General features: G+C 38.8%; 3 protein-coding genes across 7 annotated transcripts; 2 read left to right on the forward strand and 1 right to left on the reverse strand.

The window, feature by feature from the left end:
- The first annotated feature begins 3,025 nt into the window (after positions 1–3,025).
- LOC137944828 (auxin response factor 5-like) lies at positions 3,026–10,174 on the forward strand. Of its 3 annotated transcripts, XM_068790592.1 has the most exons (15): positions 3,026–3,229; positions 3,394–3,506; positions 3,825–3,923; positions 4,008–4,064; positions 4,331–4,480; positions 4,592–4,676; positions 5,373–5,463; positions 5,663–5,827; positions 5,926–6,048; positions 7,031–7,106; positions 7,191–7,326; positions 7,824–8,162; positions 8,244–9,202; positions 9,290–9,480; positions 9,608–10,174. In XM_068790592.1, exons 1-15 carry the CDS (start codon positions 3,130–3,132, stop codon positions 9,732–9,734), a joined length of 2,811 nt encoding a protein of 936 aa, XP_068646693.1. In that variant the 5' UTR covers positions 3,026–3,129; the 3' UTR covers positions 9,735–10,174. The 3 variants fall into 3 exon arrangements, with proteins under 3 accessions (XP_068646693.1, XP_068646692.1, XP_068646694.1); XM_068790591.1 differs by having other exon boundaries at positions 7,824–9,202; XM_068790593.1 differs by lacking the exons at positions 3,026–3,229; positions 3,394–3,506; positions 3,825–3,923; positions 4,008–4,064 and having other exon boundaries at positions 4,370–4,480; positions 5,360–5,463; positions 7,824–9,202.
- A 3,268-nt stretch (positions 10,175–13,442) lies between these two features.
- LOC137944219 (probable methyltransferase At1g29790) lies at positions 13,443–15,073 on the reverse strand. 2 transcript variants are annotated; one of them, XM_068789819.1, is made up of 2 exons: positions 14,432–15,073; positions 13,443–14,278 (listed from the first exon to the last, which is right to left on the reverse strand). In XM_068789819.1, exons 1-2 carry the CDS (start codon positions 14,978–14,980, stop codon positions 13,742–13,744), a joined length of 1,086 nt encoding a protein of 361 aa, XP_068645920.1. In that variant the 5' UTR covers positions 14,981–15,073; the 3' UTR covers positions 13,443–13,741. The 2 variants fall into 2 exon arrangements, with proteins under 2 accessions (XP_068645920.1, XP_068645918.1); XM_068789817.1 differs by having other exon boundaries at positions 13,443–15,073.
- Positions 15,074–15,411: 338 nt separating this feature from the next.
- On the forward strand, positions 15,412–16,836 carry LOC137944771 (peptide methionine sulfoxide reductase A5-like). 2 transcript variants are annotated; one of them, XR_011110849.1, is made up of 3 exons: positions 15,412–15,518; positions 16,303–16,398; positions 16,474–16,836. XR_011110849.1 is itself a non-coding variant. In XM_068790517.1 (3 exons), the coding sequence occupies exons 1-3, from the start codon at positions 15,432–15,434 to the stop codon at positions 16,512–16,514; spliced, it is 228 nt and encodes a 75-aa protein (XP_068646618.1). In that variant the 5' UTR covers positions 15,412–15,431; the 3' UTR covers positions 16,515–16,836. The 2 variants fall into 2 exon arrangements, 1 of the variants encoding a protein (XP_068646618.1); XM_068790517.1 differs by having other exon boundaries at positions 16,303–16,402.
- The last annotated feature ends 1,009 nt before the right edge of the window (positions 16,837–17,845 follow it).

Genomic DNA, 17,845 nt, shown 5'->3' on the forward strand with positions numbered 1-17,845 from the left:
TCCGCCATATCTTCTTAATGATTTTGATCAAAATATTGTACCCAGAGTAATCGCATTTTTCTTTCGTTTTTCCTTGGTGCAGGTTGGATCAAATTAAACCAATCGTTAAACATCTAAAAAACACAACCCATTCTCCGAATCAAGAATCTCACCCATCTCTTCTTCTTCCTTGACATTTTTGTCATGTTGCAGAAGAACACGTTAAGAGGGACAAGAAAAGCCAAAGCTATCATCCACTGAGCAAAACATGAGATTCTACGAGTTGCAGAAAAAAGCCCCTCCCTCCCCCGAAAAGCAAAATAAAGAACGAAAAGCAGGATCGAGACAAAACGTAGTTAGCATCATCGTGAAACAGTGCCCCTTGTTCCCCAACATGCCTACATCTCCCCTGCAACTGCTATTCCCCCAACGCATCACCATGACCACACTAAACTCAAATCTCTTTATCTCCTTCCCCTCTCACCATCCTCGCTTAACTTTCTTCCTTCCTTTTTCTTCTGAAACTGCTGCAATCTGCAGGTATTTGATTCATCTCATCATATTTCATGAACACTTCTTCGTCTTTTTCATCTTTTTCTTTTTAGCTTCCTTTTTGCAGCCTTTTTTTTTTTTTTTTTTAAAATCTTGCCACTTTAATTCAGTACTGCCGTCATTATATTTACAGGATAAGGAGATAAATTCATCTTATTTTAATATATTTTTATTTTATTGTAACATTAATAAAAATAATATTTATTCAGTATTATATATGATAGTAAATAAATATTAAAAATAATTAATTTAAATTAATTTAAATTAAATTAATTTTTTTTCTTTTTCCTCGAATAACGGTAACCTCTGTTTACAGTAAATGAGCCCAAATTTTAAGGGAATTCATAAGTCCCAAAGTTGGACTTTGGAATACGCGCTATTTTTTATAAAAAGCAATTATTATTTAATTATTATTTTTATTAGAAAAAGTAAAAAAAAAAAAATCATTTTTCGAAAACAGCCATGGTTTTCAAGCGCCTTCTCCCTATCTGATCTGACCGTCCGATCGTTTTGGTGGGTTCCATCTCTATTCGGTCGATCCAGTCCGTTCATTCAGCGAAGTGGTGGACCCCAGGAACCGTCTATAAAGCCATCCGCGCTAATCATTGGCATCCCCGATAATTCCCTGTCTTATAGGATTACTAGCATTTTTAGAACGTGTTAAAGATCTTATTGGGCAACTGCTTTTCTGATTTCTCATCTGAGACGATACGATAAATGAGAAAATAGACGAGAAATTGGTAAATGCTACATTTCTTGTGCTCAAAACAAGGATTAGCGGTAGACTCATCTTCTCTTCTTCTCGCGAGAAGCTAACCGAGAGAAAATAGACGTCTTCTGCATGCTTCCATGCAAATAAAGGAGCCCAGCTTTGGCGTGCCGGGCGCAGACGACCGGGGACCACGGTTGCCGGTTTCGTGGTCCGCACGCGTGATCTGCACCCAGTCAAACGGGTACGCACGCAAGCTACCAGAATTTTGTCCTTTACGAACGAACGCCTCTTTCTCTTACGCATCCGCTGGGCCTGAAACGGCGAGACAGGAAAATTGGACCACCGTGTAACGGTAGTTCGTAACTTGTAGATCGCGGGGTCCACTTTACCGATCCAACGGTCAGGATATATTAAGATAGGCGGTGCTGATTTTTAATAATCCATAGTTTATATTGGGTAAAAATTGTATTAGTGAAGGAGTTGATGTGGAATTATGGTTAATTAATCAGGTAACTAGTCTAATTGGTGAACCACAGTGGCCACTGGAGCCGTTGATTGGAAGGCGAGAGAGAGGGCAGTAGCCAGTAGTCCCATCATGTACGATAACTCAGATAGGACTACCATTTTACATGGTCCTTTTTTTTTAAAATTAAATTCCCATCGTTCCCTCTAATCGGCCATTTCTCTCTCTACAAGCAGCTTTGTGTCTGCGCCAGGCCTGTTTTCGTGTTTTCTTCGCCTTCTCTGCTTTCCCGCCGTTTAAAGCTGCAACGAAGAACTCAAAAGAGAAGGAAAGAAAGGGAGAGCACTGGAGAGAGAGTGGGGTGCGTAGGGTAAGAGAGTTGGCCACATTCCGGAGTTGGACCGGACAGAGAAAACGGAACTCTTTTTTCTTTGTTTGCTTTCGGGGAGGCTTCTCCATACTCCTCCTTCGAAAGGTCGGTTTCCTTCTCCAAGCACTAAAATTCGCTTGCTTGGTCCCGTCGCTTTTGCTTCTGTTTATTTGTGAAACACCCACAAGGATTTCAGTCCCCTTTTGCAGGTTTTGTTCCTCCGCGTTTGGATTTTTGGCTGTTTTTCTCGTTCAGTGAGATGGATTTTGGAGCTTCTTGACACAGGGAATGAGAATTTGCCAATTTGGTCTCGCTTGCTGTATTTTCAGATGAAATAAGATTCTTCTGAGTGCTGTTCACCTGGTTTGTCTTCCTTCTTTTCTATACCATATTTGATGGAAGAGAGCGTCTCAGGGAGTTGCTCACACTGGCAACGCGCATTGTGGGAGGTCCCTGCTTCTGGGTTGTAGTCGTTGCCTTTTGGGAGTTCAGGAGTTTCGGCTTCGGGCCGTCGTTTTGTCATCTTGTTCTACTTGTGAGACGTTGTGTGTTCCTCACGTCAGTTTGCCGGTGAAGTATATTGAAGAAGTCGATATTACCAGAGAAGGATGTAGTGGCAGTTATTGTTTTCCTACTCTCTCGTAGAATTCTGAGACGTTACTTCTTCCGATCTCTGTTCATTTTGGATGATGCGGGCAGATTCCGGAACAAGACGAAATATTGCGTGCAGTGCTTATGGGCACGTATGAGAGCTCTATGTTCATGGGCTCTGCTCTGTTTCTTTCGTTATCAACCTGCTTGCACCAGGAGAGGTAAAGTTGGAGGCATTTTGCAGATTATAGCAGCGCATTGTCCTTTCACATTCTAAACTTTGACAGAAGAAATCTTTGGTGTTCATCAAATGCATTTTGCAAAGTAAGGGACACATTGCTGCCACTGAATTTGGTTTTCACTTTGTAAAGTTGCCGAACTTAAGAGCCAAGTTGATTGAGGATTCCTTTGGATCAAGATGTGTGTTCTGTGCTGAGTGATATTGTACCATAGCTCATAAATATGACTTCTGTTCATGAGAATCCTAAAGCCAGCTCAGTGAGAAATGGAGCAACTCTTCTGGAGGACATGAAGCTCCTGGGAGAACTCCAGTGTCAGTCAGGTATAAAGCGTAATCTGTATTTTCCTCTTGTTATCCATGATTTTAGCACAAATCCGGTGTTTTTGCAGTAAATTTACGTTAGATTCAACACCAAATCTCGCGCTAATGACAGTGGACCCATTTTAGATTAAAAGTAAATGGCTTTTTGATATTCTCTTGTTCAGGAGCGAGGAGGACTATAAATTCCGAGCTTTGGCATACATGCGCTGGCCCACTTGTTTCATTGCCGCAAGTAGGCAGCCTAGCGTACTACTTCCCCCAAGGGCATAGTGAGCAGGTATGTGATACTACTTCCATGAAGATTTTTCTTCAGTTTGAACTATGAACAACACTATTAGCGTTAAGGACGTCCGGGTTCTAGAGGTTCTGATTCAAAATGAAGCACAAAGTAAGCAGCTTCCTTTAGAACTAAGGCAACTCAACAACCAGCTTAGCTAGGAAAATTAGCTTGTCCTACACATTGTGCCTTCACTATGTGAAGAGAGCTCAGGATTTAAGAGTATGCGAAAGAAAGAAAAGTCAAGTTACTTGTAGAAGTTAGTTTAGAAAGAGTTTTTTTGTTTTTATCTCAGAAAAAATCAAATTGGTTTTGTAGGTTGCAGTTTCAACTGGACGACCAGCAAATGCTGATATTCCGAACTACCCAAATCTCTCTTCTCAGTTGCTGTGCCAAGTTCATAATCTTACACTTCATGTATGTAATTTTTTTTTTCTTAATTCCTGATGGAGGAGTATTTGGGTATTTACCCTGTTTTTTGTGTCTTATGTGGATTAACAGGCGGACAGGGATACTGATGAGATCTATGCACAAATGACCCTCCAGCCAGTACAACCTGTAAGTAACAAACTTCACCTTGAATGTGACTGCCATTTTCCCCTGAAAACTGTATTTTGGCCTATTCATGCATTGGAATTGCTTAGTCAACATTGGGTCTGTTCAGTTTTCCTTCTAAAGTTCTTAACCGGTCTAGCAGCTGTAGGCGTTGAAAAATATGGTCATGCTCAATCAAATAAACTTGTGGAAACTGTTGTGTTTAGGAAAAGGAAGTCCAATATTTGTTACTTAGTTAGATTTGGAATTAAAGTTGCTGGCCTTGTCAGGAGAAGGAAGTCTTCACCATTCAGGATTTTGGACTGCAAAGTAAGCACCCAAGTGAGTTCTTCTGCAAGACTTTAACTGCAAGTGATACAAGCACGCATGGAGGCTTCTCAGTACCTCGCAGGGCAGCAGAGAAATTGTTTCCTCCTCTGGTGAGACTCTCAAGTGAATAACAGATTAGTAGAACCTGTCCTTTAAAAGAGCATGATAGTGTTGTAAATATGTTAATGCGTACAAGCTCACTGTATTATCATATGGTTCAGGATTACTCAATGCAACCACCAAGCCAAGAGCTTGTTGTCCGAGATTTGCATGATAACTCATGGACATTTCGACACATCTATCGTGGTAAGTTTTCTTTTTCCCTTATATCGTAATATGCAATATAGGCCTTGATTTATGGAAAATGCATTATTATTATTTTTGTAATTTCTTTGCACAACATAAGTCTTTTGATATTGTTTTAAATCCGTGAATATGTGGGCATGCCTGCTTAACGAAGGCTTAACTTCTCTTGAGTGATAATATGAACATCAGCTGCCTGTGGATTTAAATGCTACAATTGAATTTAAATGTTTCTCTTAGTTCTCATTATGTTGGTCAAAGATAAGGGTTTCCATTGAGAGAGAGGTCAAGTAACTCAGTGTGGATTGTCTGGCTGGATCTGAAAATTCTAAAATTTGTTTCTACACTTAATTGCCGCCAGATTGATGGGAATCACACCTGTATTATTTCTTCTCAAAAGGATTCGGGCATCAGATTAGTTGCTAATGTTTTTCAAAATTAATATGTGTGTATTTTTTTATAACCAGATCTCTGTGGCCGTGACCTGGTGTACTTAGTTGCACATGTATCTGTTGATAAAATCTGATTTGCTGTTCATTATTCCAAAAAGAATCTGGTTTGCTATTCGAAATAAAAAAAAGGAACTTGTAATATGCTTTAGAGCGTTACCCAAATTTTTGCATGTTACAAGTTTAACTTTTTATTATGCACTATTAAGTGATTATTATTACTATTAATCTTGTCAGGTACTTTATGCAGGACAGCCAAGAAGACATCTCTTGACAACTGGTTGGAGTTTATTTGTGGGTGCAAAACGACTTCGAGCTGGAGATTCTGTTCTATTTATCAGGTAATTTCAAGTCACACAGTAGATATCATTTAAATGTTTTACTTCTCGGTGTCTTAAATTCTATTGTTATCGAGTTAAACACTAGTACTCAAACAGTCACTTAACAATATTATAACCACAAGAAAGGGTAAACTTATCAAATTAAGTAAATAAAAGACATTATATTTTCTAATAATGTATATCTTATTTACCTAAAAAGGGATGAAAAGTCACAATTACTTCTTGGTGTGAGGCGTGCCAATCGTCAGCAAACAGCAATGCCTTCGTCTGTTCTCTCTGCAGACAGCATGCATATGGGTGTCCTTGCAGCTGCTGCTCATGCTGCAGCTAACAGGAGTCCATTTACTGTTTTCTACAATCCAAGGTATTCAATTTTAGATTTTCTTTCTTTCATTTTCAGTTTGTTTTTATTGACATTGTTAGCCATAACTTGAGTTGTATTATATATTTATCTCTTGGTAGGGCATGCCCATCAGAATTTGTAATTCCATTAGCAAAACATCATAAAGCTTTTCTAGGGACCCAAGTTGCAATTGGTATGAGATTTGGGATGATGTTTGAAACTGAGGAGTCGGGTAAACGCAGGTAACTCTTCTGCATTGCCTCTTTATTCCATGTCAAGATCTTTCCAACCAATTAGATGTTTAATGGTTGATTTACACTCCAAGGCAGCACTTCCTCAGAAATCCACTCATGGCATAGGCCAGTTTAATTTGTTTACTGCCAAATTACTGTACTTATGAGCCTAGGTCATTGGTATGCTTGGACATTTTAGCTACAGTGTATCTTCTTTTACTTTCAAATGTTTTAGCTTACAACAAGACTCGCTGTCTATAGATATGGTTGTGAACCTTAAATCGCACATGTAAATGCCTTGGACACTCATAACCCTGAAGTTGCAGGTTCAAGTCTCACCACATCTTCAAGGGAAAATGTCTTAGCTTTACCTGCAGAAAAGAAGTTACCGTATTACCTCTTGTTTGTATGAAACAGGACAAGGAAAAAAAAAACCTCTATTTTTCCATCCCAATTCCTTTTTCTAGAATTTTAAATTTCTTTCATAGCTCTTAATTAATTATTTATTTATGAAAAAACAAATGACATGACAGACTCAAGGCAAAAAAACACAAGCTAGGGAGGGGGAGCCTTTACAAAGATTAGAGAGAAATCCCCTTTTTTGCTGAAGCATTGACCCAATTACATACAAAATTATGAGATCCATAGCACCTAATTGTCATTCTTGATTTTCATGTATCCATTCTTTGTTAATGAGATCTCCCTACTGCTGTCAAAAAAAGAATTTTTTGCCTTGGCATGATACATACATTTGGAGCAAAATAAGAGATGAATGCATAAGAAGTCCATCAAGTTTAGTGGTGTCCACTCTAGAAGAAATCATTCTGACTTCTTATGTTTGATTTTCACCCTTTGAGCCTGCTAATGTTAGGGACACACGTTGAATATGTTAGGGGAGGCCCATATTGTCATTGTTTGAAATTTTAAATTTTATCAATGATAAGCACTGAACATGACATAGATAGCTGATGTATTGTTAACTTTTTAGCAGATATATGGGTACGGTTGTTGGAATTAGTGACTTGGATCCAATAAAATGGCCTAATTCAAGGTGGAGAAATCTTCAGGTATGTTCATTCTTTATGTGTGGCACAAGGGTTGAGCTTCTCTTCTGCAATATCATAACACAAATTCATTGAACTTCTAAACAGGTCGAATGGGATGAACCTGGATGCAGTGAAAGGCAAAGTAGGGTTAGCTTGTGGGAAATAGAGACCCCAGAAATCCCCTTCATTTGTCCTGCTCCCATCTCAGGTTTTAAACGGCCTTTCCTTTCAGGTTTTTCTGGTAAGTCCCTTATACTTTGCTGTTAGTAATAAAATGAAGCTATTTTTTACAGACAATGGTTAAATAGCAGGAGCAATTGGTATATCTGCATTTCAATAGGACTAACTATAATGGAGCTTAGCATCAAGGATTCTGTTTGCTTAATTTGACATTTAGGTACAATCTGAATGATGACTTGGAACTTTATGATCCAGAAGCCCTTATATAATACAACTATCTTAGCCAGAAGTCAAATGCAAGAACTATTCTTCATTCAAACTCAGTCTACGAGTTTTCCTGGGCTAAGGGTCTTCTTGATTTCTCTTATTATGTGTTGCCGCCTTTGGTTTTCTTTGAATTCATCACTTTATCTGGTTTAATACAATCTTTTAGATTTAATATGTATATTATCTGTTTTTATGTTGATATCAAGTACCTTTTTTACTTTTATTGATTTTTTTTTCCAAAGGAAAATATAGGTGCCTGTATTTATCTAGTCATTTATATTTATTTATCAGGTACTGAATCTGATTTGGAAACTGCGATGAAAAAATCTTCATCTTGGGGTTTAGAGAGAGAAAATGGAGATACCCAATACTCTTTGGTTCCAAATTTTGGTTCAGAGATGATGAAGATTCTAGTCAATTCTCAGAGCATTAGTCCCAGTGCTCATCTCATGGATGCTTCTATTATGCAGCATATCAGAACTAATGAACTTTTAAGAACCTTCCCTTCGACCATACCAACTCCTTTTATGAAAGAACTTCTGCTACAACCGGAGGAAAAGATGGGCCAAGGATTTATGCAGGAGAACAGCTCTCTTATCCATCTACAGCAACATATGCTTCCTTTGCAAGGTATTATATCACGAAATCAAATACCTGACAGTTGTCAGGTTCGTACACGGTTTGTTGATTCAAGTTTAGAGCCACAAGCAGGAATGCTACTACCAGAGCAACTTGCAGAAGACTGCCCCACTGAGCAGGAAAACCTGATTCATCAGGCTAAGCACGATCAGAGACCAGATGTTACAGCCATAGAGAAAGTTGGAGACCACTCTCAAAGGATCATGTCAACATTACTCCATACAGGCTCTGCGAGCCAGCTTCATCTGTCCGGGAAATGCAGTGAAGACAAATTGATCAGTAGCCCATGTAACCCTGAGGACATTGCACCTCAGGTGTATCAAAACCAAAGTGAGGCAATTCTGCCATTACCTTCAGTGGAGGCCAGCAATCTGAATTTTTTGTTACCATCAAATTACATACCACTTTCATTCTTGGACAATGGTGATTGGATATCACACCATTCTAGTTGTCAATCTCTTGCTAGCATTCTGAAATCCCCAAGGTCAATCCATGGGTTTACTAAGCTTGGTACACCACACTTGTCCCCATCTACAGACACCAACTGTGAATCAAAATTTTCCTCTGCAGTTAATCTAGAAACAGCTAATCCAACTGAAAAACTTCAGTTTCCATGCATGCCAACTCTCAGTGGAGGACAAGAACTATCAAGTCTTCCAGAGATGACATACCTTAAATTACCACCTGGGTTTCGTGATTTTTCAGAGGAGAGCAGCTATCAAACAGAGGCTTACAGTAACCATCAATTGGAAGTTCACTCTTCGCAGACATGCTTAGAGAATTTTTCTACAGTAAAAGACATTGGGTTTCAGAACCCATCTGAATGCCTGTTTGAGAATTTCAGTTCTAGTCAAGATGTTCAGTCTCAGGTTACTTCAGCAAGCCTCGCTGATTCTCAAGCCTTTTCTTTTCAAGAGTTTCCTGATAACTCAGGAGGTACATCTTCAAGCAATTTGGAAGTTGACGAGAATACCTTCCTGCAACAAGGTCCATGGCAAAAAGCACCTCCTTGTCTACGAACTTATACAAAGGTATTTCAAGTGCTAATCAACAGACTTTTCCTTTGTTAAAAATGTTCTTCTCCACAAGTAGAAATAACTTTTGGCTGACTGAAATAGGTCCAAAAGCTAGGATCAGTAGGGAGGTCAATTGATGTGACAAGGTATAGAAACTATGCAGAGCTGAAATCTGCAATAGCTTGCATGTTTGGACTTGAAGGGCAGCTTGACGACCCCAGAGGCTCAGGATGGAAACTTGTTTATGTTGATTATGAAAATGATGTCCTTCTTGTTGGAGATGATCCTTGGGAGTAAGTCCTCTCTCTCTACACCCCATATATTCTGCATGTTTTTTAGGTTAAGGTTCCAGTTCTGCTTTTTAATAAAAGGAAGGTGATCTTAACTGTCCTGCTGCTTTTCCCATTGGTTGCATTGCAGGGAATTTGTAAGTTGTGTGAGGTGCATCAGAATATTATCACCATCTGAAGTTCTGCAGATGAGTCAAGAGGGAATGGAGCTTCCCACTAGTACTACTATCCAAGGAGGACAACAGCTCGTTCCTTGACAAGGGACCACGCTCAGTTGTAGGAGAACCAAGGAGCTGATGCTGCTGATACTTTCTTGCATGCAACCAAGAAATCAAAGGGTTCCTTCTCCCAACTTGGATGCAACTTTCTCCAACCAGTGGCTGTTATCAAGATTTTGTACATGTAAGGGCAGACAAGGATTGAAGAAGTACTTGCAGACAGCTATAGATTCTTATCCGGTATCCTGCTGAGGACAAGTAGTGCACGGAGTTCCTGTAGATGCGTGGAAATGATAGCATATTTGTCTTTTACTTCTAGGTGTGAGCCGCATTTTGCAATGCAACATTCGAAGCTTTTATATACGAACGTGAATTGTGGGAAGAATTTCTGCTTAACGCTTTACGAATGAGTATTGCAGGGTGTTCTGTCAAGATTTCAAACAAGAAAGCAAAAATGAAAACCTTCTTGGTGGTTTCTCTTCTCCGATCTTGAATCTTCAAATCTTATAAGTAATGGTCACAGATATTGGGTAACCTGCAACAAGTTCGAATTTTGATTTCTCCTCTTGCACAGTTATCTACTCTAGACTTGATTCAAATAGGTTCTGGACACTACGTTCACTGAGTTCCTGCTCGTAGCCTCATAAGGAATCCCCCTTAAACCGACAAGAGCTTAATCTGTGAAAATTGCAGCAGTACTGGTATTCGAAAGAGAACAAACATGGTCTCTTACAGTCTTTCTTCAGAAGTAGGATAGGAAGCTGCTTTCTGCGACTGTTCGTGGGAAGACTCCTTCCCTGTGTTACGGATAAAGATGATAGTGCGAGAGAACCAAGGAGCGACTACAGACGATTACCCATCAATGGTCACTTTACCGCACATCATAAGAATTAATAGCAAATGTCATGGATTCTATCCTGCAATTTAAATCTACGAAGGAGCAGTCTACCCTGAAAAGGTCAAAAGTAGAAATGGCTCGTATGCCAGCCCGTTTTGCAGGTAGGGAGACTTCCCCGTTCCTTGGGTCGATGACTTGTCTGTACTTAACACCAAGAAGGGTGTTTTATCAGAGTAAACTCAACCAAGGGCGGGCTTATAGCAGATATGCATTGTGTATCAGTTAGCATTTTTTAAAAATTTCCTAGTAAAAACTGCTGCAAACATGCTTTTATATTATTTTAATGACATAATATTTTTGTGAGATTATCCATTAAATCCGTAACTCTGAAATACGTTTACACAATTTCAAAGAAAAGGGTAATGGAATTAGAATAGCAGAGTTGATGAATAACGTAGTAACCATTTACAGCGTCGATTGGTATCAAGAAAAGACCCAGAAGAGGAAAGAGAGAACCAGACCCAGAAAACTCAGTTTTTTTCATGAGGAAAAAGGAACCGGCTGTAAATAACCATTTACAGCGTCGATTGGTATCACGAACAGACCCAGAAGAGGAAAGAGAGCCAGAGCCAGAAAACTCACTTTTTTTCATGAGGAAAAGGGAAACGGCTGTAAATAACCATTTACAGCGTCGATTGGTATCACGAAAAGACCCAGAAGAGGAAAGAGAGAGCCAGAGCCAGAAATCTCTCTGAGTGTCAAAATTATGAGGCTTGCATTTGATACTGAATTCATGTTCGTGAGCTGCTTTGTGAACTCTGAGTTAAAGAGGTACAGATGAAGAGTAGCAGCAGTTACTACCTCATTCATAGTAGAGCTTATAGTTGCATTTCATATGGAATTTTAACAAATGTACCTTGAGATTGTTGATCCCAGTCTGTTTCAAGTGAGGAAAGGCTGTACTGACTGTTGAAACTCAAGCTACTTGCACAAATTCTTTAGTAAAAGGCCTAACAGCTCAGGAGCCTTAGTCATATAGATTAGATACCAGCTTCTGGTTTCAAAAAACAACTCTGAATGAATTTCTGCTATAGAATTGCCATGTGTAGAGAAAAGTGGTGCAGGTTATTTCCTTCGATGTCATGAGATTCATCTATCATGCAATCAATCTTTTTGTGTGTGGCTGCCTTTGTTTCTCTTACATTGAAGCTAAAATTGATTCTACCATGACAGTCCTAATCTGAAGAGATAACCATGACAGTCCTAATCTGAAGAGAAGTGGAAGTGATGGAGAACGACTTGAATTGATTCATGATTTTTTCAGTATTAGATAACCTGAGTAACAATATAAATATAAATTTACAACTTTTACGTTTTATGCTTGTGCTTTCCTTGTCAGTGGTGGGGCTCCAGGCAAACAAGAAAAACGAGTATATTTATGTTGCAGCTACTATTAGATATCTTGTTGGCTTCTATAGCAGTCCATCAAAGAGTGGTATATTGATGTTCAACGAATTCCTAGAAGTGAACCTATCAGAATAGAGAAAGTGTCAACTTAACTCGTTGGACTTGAGTGGCATAGAATTGTTTTAGAGAGCAGCTAGTTGGAGAATCACTTGGGGCAGTCTCAATAAGTGAAATCTGTGAAAACTAGTTTTCAGTTCTGAGTCAGTTTTTTTTTAATGGGCAGTCTCAAGTGAACAACTAGTACTTTTTTGTCTTATTTTCTGAGTCAGTTTGAGTGCTAGGGTAATTGATGCATCTGCTGCCTTTGTTCTGGCTTTTTTTCCAGAGGAGAACACAAAATGAACCATATCCTGTCTCTGTCATGGATTTAGCTGGGAAGAAGATTGAGCAGCTGCAGCATTCTCATGTGGAAACATGGACTATGGTCTCAACCCCTTGAGGCTAGGGCCACATTTCTACGATTAGCGGTTTGGTAAAGTGTGGCTCTCAAGTTTGACTTCTGTGTTTTTTTACATCCAGTTAACAACCCTTCCCCCACTGCAAGAATCGAATCAAGGAAAATGTCATCCTAGAAAAAGTTATCCAAATGCTGCAATCAAAAGAACCTGCAGTTTCACTTAAGAGTAGGAGAGCTAATTACGAACAAATCTAAACACATGCACCACTGGATATAGACCTAACATCTAAAGTTTCAGATGGGATATTTATCAGATCAGAATCTTTTAATTCCAGTTCCACTCTGGTAAAGCGATGGATCTCTTATCAGATATCTAATAAAATTCCATCAGAACTCTGTTTTGACTAATTATCAGTTCGGACTAGAACTCAAGTCGGATCTGATATTATCTGGATTAATTAACAGCCCAACTCTTGAGGCCAGTCTCACAGTCCTATGATTAAAAGTTAGGTAAACTCTAGCTATCAAGTTTTGACTTTTGTTTTTTGGCATCACATACTTGACAACCCTCCCCACTCCAAGAATATAATCAAGGAAAATGTCAGTCTAGAAAATTTACCATTTCCCTGTCCAAAAAATTATCCAAATGTTGCAATCAAAATAAGCTGCAGTTTCACTTGGAATAAGAAAACTATTCATTAGCAAATCTGACTATACCAACGCGAAGCATAACTCCAGAAGCAGAATATGAATACCAATATGGTATTGAAACATGCAGTTCTTTCAGCCTACCTCTGAGGCCATAGGGGTGCTGTCATATAGAGAATCACATCCAAGCTTATTCTACATACATTGACCAAAGTTTTGGTATCATAGGAAGAAAGAAGTGAAGAAAATCATTGGCAACATATTTAGATTAAATTCAACTAATGAAGATGACAATGACAAAATTACAGATGTGTAAATAAAAATTTAACAGAAAGCTGAAGTAGTTTACTTCATTGAGACTGTCGCACAGTTTGTGAATGATATTGCACAAAATGTCTGTCCTGAATCCCCAATTTATCCATTTAGATTCAAAAGATACACAAACAGACACCAGCTCACTTCTATGGAGCATTACTACAATAAATCCTACAGAATAGCTCATCATCAGTCAGTCGATTCACAGTCAGAGAGGAGCCACACATGTTCCACTTATTTTACGTAGAACAGCAATTTCATGCCTAAATAAAACAAAAGAATTGCACATGCGATTTGATGAAAAAGATCAAATTTTCCAAGAGCTTTTTGCCTTTCAACAAGATCAGTTTATCTTCAATCTCAAGCAAAAGCACTTTTCCATTACAACCTAACAGGCTTCTGCAACACTGCTGATAAATAAACCAGAGGCTTCCCTGATCTGGAGCTGTCAGCCTTTTCTCCAACAACCCACCTCAGTTTTTTGTACCCAAACTTCTCAATCAACCTTGTTAGTGTCTTCTTGCTCTCATCATCAATACAAGAGCAATTATCCAGCCAAAATAATCCCCCAACCCTCAAAATTCTATCTATATCAAACATCAGGAACTCCATCTTCTCCACTGGAGCACCATCGCTCAGCTTACTCGTATGGACCAAATCAAACACTCCGTCAGAAAATGGAAACCTTTGGTTGGGAGTTAAAAACAAAGGAAAAAGGCCTCTTGCTGCAATGAACTCACTGTAAGGTGCATTAGGATTCAAGGTCGAGGTAATAATTGTCACATTGTTTTCAGCCATAATCGCAGCAAAATGACCAGAGTCACCGCCAATGTCGAATCCAATTCTGATCCCACCCCCTCCCATGGCCAGAACATCATCTACGAGAAAATCGATCTTCCCCCGGGGCTTGACCCACTTCTGTTTTTCATACCCATTACCAACCAAATCGAAGTCAGCACCACTATTTTTTGCATTGTAACAAGCAAAATTCTTACACACCAAACCGCTCCAGCTTAATATCTTATCACTCACAGGTTTCCATAATGACAAAGGGAAGCCAAACAGACCCACCTTAGGAATCGTTTTAGTCTGGCACCTCCGCCGGGGCAACGGTTCGCACCCGCGTAAAATCAGTTTCTGTGCAAGGTACGAATCGTCCGGGCAGGGACCTCCGGGCTTGTAATTCATATATTGAGCGAGTAGTTCCATAGATCCCGCACAGAAATGCCCAACTGATGCCACCATTTCAGTGATCCCCGTCTTGGAATCTGGCCCGAGTGGAAGTGGGTTACTCTGAAGAAACACCTTCAGCTCGCTGGGTACATTGGGTTTCGAAATATCAACGATTTCGAAGCCAAGGAGCTCTTTTTCCATCAGAGCAAGTTTTCTCTGCGAATACTCGATCTCCCTCACAATCAACGAGACGTGTTCTGAGATCACTGAGATGTTCTTGTGGGGGCTCTGGCGTATGCGTTGTGGAGGCGTAGTGAAGGCGTAGAGAGCGAAAAGATTTGTGGTGAGCACAGAGAAAATCATGATGACATTAAGAGCTGAAGAACAAACAGAAGCACGCTTGAATCGAGCCGTTCCATCTCCAATCTTCAGAGAGACAGAGCCCATTTTCGAGCGGAGAAGAAAAAGGGAGCTCAGGGTTTAAGATTCCCCAAGCAGAAATGGCGAAAGGGGGGTTGGTGAATGCTGAGAGCAGAGTGAGTGGAGTGAATGTGATAGGACAGGGACAAGGCAAATTGAGATGTTCATGAATCGGATCAACCACTACCCGTCTCATTCTTTCTTGAATTTACTCACTCATTTACCCATCCAATTAATATATTTATTTATATATAATTAATTAAATAATTAATATTTATCCCTGCGTTTTAAGTAAATGTTAACATTACTAAAAAAAAACACTCTCTATGGTAGTTGCAAAATAGAAAACAAAAAATGAACAATATTGATTAGAATATTAGCATAATAACTTAATTTTTTTAACAATAAAATATATATTATTTTATAATGAACATGATAATTCTGGAGGTCCGAAACTGTTTTCGTATGCCTCCCGGGAATGCTGCGGACGAGTGTAGGTTATGCTGGAGGTACCAAAGTGAATCCCGAGTTCAGAAACTTGGGAGATCACGCCGAAGCTGTTCAGGTGATTGGCATTTATTTTTCTAATTTCTTCCGCTTTGATTGTTTCCGAAGTTGGAGTCGTTTCGACTGAAAGGTGATCTAAAAATGTTGAGATGAATAGTTTTGGATTTGTGTTCTCTCTCTGTTTGCTGCTCTTTTTAAGTCAATTCTTCTCGTAGATTAGGGAAAACTCTCCTTTGCTTTTCTGCCTTCACTGCCAACTTTCTCATTTGTTGCTTCTGTTGCTGTAGGGTTGTTGATCTAATTCCATTCGCTTTCTGCTTTAACTAAAAATGGCAATTTCATTTCACTGCTTCTTGAATTTCAGATACGATCAAACGGCATAGTTTGAAATTATAGGTTCCCATGTTGATGTATCTTCTCTGCTGTGTTTCTTTTAATGAGTTACTCCCTGGAAGGGATGAATAAAAGAAATGGGAAAGTCTTAGCTTACTATTTACCAGGGTAAAGTTCTTCTATTCAGGAACAGAAAAGCCTACAAGGCAGAGATGACACAATCTGAAAATGAGTGAAGTGTTGATAATATTAGACCTTATTAGCTTGCTTAAACTAGGAAAAGGCACAAAAATTGGATAATTTTTGGAATTTTCTGTATTATTGAGGTTCAAAATCTTCCGCTTGCTTTAAACATCTCAAAGTTTTCAATGGCCCCAAAAACTAGGTGCAGATTACAATCTAATCACTCAAGTAACCATAATGTCTGGAGAACTGCTCATTTATTGTTTTCAGCATAATGATTTATCTGGAACAACAATTTATGACTAAGTTTCATGACACTATTGCAGGTTCAATATGATCCTAGTGTGATTCAATTTAGGAAGCTTTTGGACATCTTTTGGGCTAGTCATGATTCCAGGCAAATTTTTGGGCAAGGTCCTGATGTAGGTAAAAAAAAAATTGTTATACATAATTTTGACCATTTGGTTAAAATTTTCTAAAATTCTCATCCTCTATAGGTCCAAAATATTTTTTAATGGAACTGAAGAAGCTAGATTAGCTGGTGTTAGTAAAGAAAAAGAACAAACCAGAGATAGGAGCACTCTTGTGACTACAGAAATTCAGCAATTGGGAACATTTTATCTCGCTGAATCTGAGCATCAGGTATGGCATGGTACATAAATATACTACCTATTAGGAGGATCACAGATCTTATAACTTAAATGAGAATGCCTGTTCTCTGATAATGGATCCGGAATTATTGTGTCTTATAGTAATAAGTTGTTTCTGGAATGACATTATCTTCTTAGGGTTGAGGTGTTGTACTGGTCACAACCAGTGTATTGTTTAAACTGCTGGCTAGATTTATATGGAGCTTTCATTGTTGCCATCTACAATCTAAATTGTGGTGCAGTTTTCCTTTTTCCTCAGTTTTAGCTACTTTGAAGTTTTTCAAATGTTAAAAAGAAAATTCTTACATTTAGGGCTCCATCTGAGGTTGAGGTTGTAGAAGTAATCCGGAAACGAAAAAACTTCGAAGATGGAGCTACTTTCACTGCAAGCTGCTCTGTCTATCTGCATCATGAAGGAGAGAATTTCTGAAGTTCATAAAAAGAAAAGACAAAAGAGATATGTTATAATGAGATTTTCAGCAAAAATATGCTGGCCATCCAAAAATCTATTCTGATGGTTCTCAGTTAGGTGTTAGTATTTGCACCGCCTGAATGCTAATCTAGAGGCAGTCCGGTACATTCTACTTTCGTTAGATATGTGTTATGTTTCAATATAACCACTAGAGTTCTTGTTATTACGTTACTTCTGTAGTTTAAATTTTCCTCCCTTCTCTGAATATAAATCTCTTCCAATTCTGAAAAAGTTTAAGTCGTCATTTCATAGGAAATTCCAGTGAGAAACTTGTTATGTATGGCTTAAAAAAATTCATGACTATTACATTAAAATTGCTTCAGAAATTTGAGCTAAGACGGAACCCAGATCTCCTCCAGCTAGGGGTGGCATCGAGCCGAGCCGAGCCCGAATCTGCTTATGTTCGAGTCGAGCTTGATTTAAATATTTCGAGCCGAACTTCGAGCCGAGTCTCGTCTCGAGCCTAAAATTGTTATCGAGCTCGAGCCCAACGAGTTCGAGCCGAGCTCGAGCCTCAACATACATTTCAAACTTTTCAAAAAATATATATCGAATAAAATGTATATAAAATTATGCATACATTTTATATAAAATTGGGCATGACCTCTACATAAAATTGGGCATAACTTATATATATAATATGTGTATAAGATTGGGCATAACTTCTACTTAAAATTGAGCATAATCTATATATATAATACTTGTATAAAATTCGGCATGACCTTTACTTAAAATTGGGCATAATCA

The sequence above is a fragment of the Aristolochia californica genome, unplaced genomic scaffold, assembly GCF_029961685.1.
Source record: "Aristolochia californica isolate CCGP_79_NKW_82.1479 unplaced genomic scaffold, dmAriCali1.0.hap1 SCAF_11, whole genome shotgun sequence".
Lineage (NCBI taxonomy): Eukaryota > Viridiplantae > Streptophyta > Magnoliopsida > Piperales > Aristolochiaceae > Aristolochia > Aristolochia californica.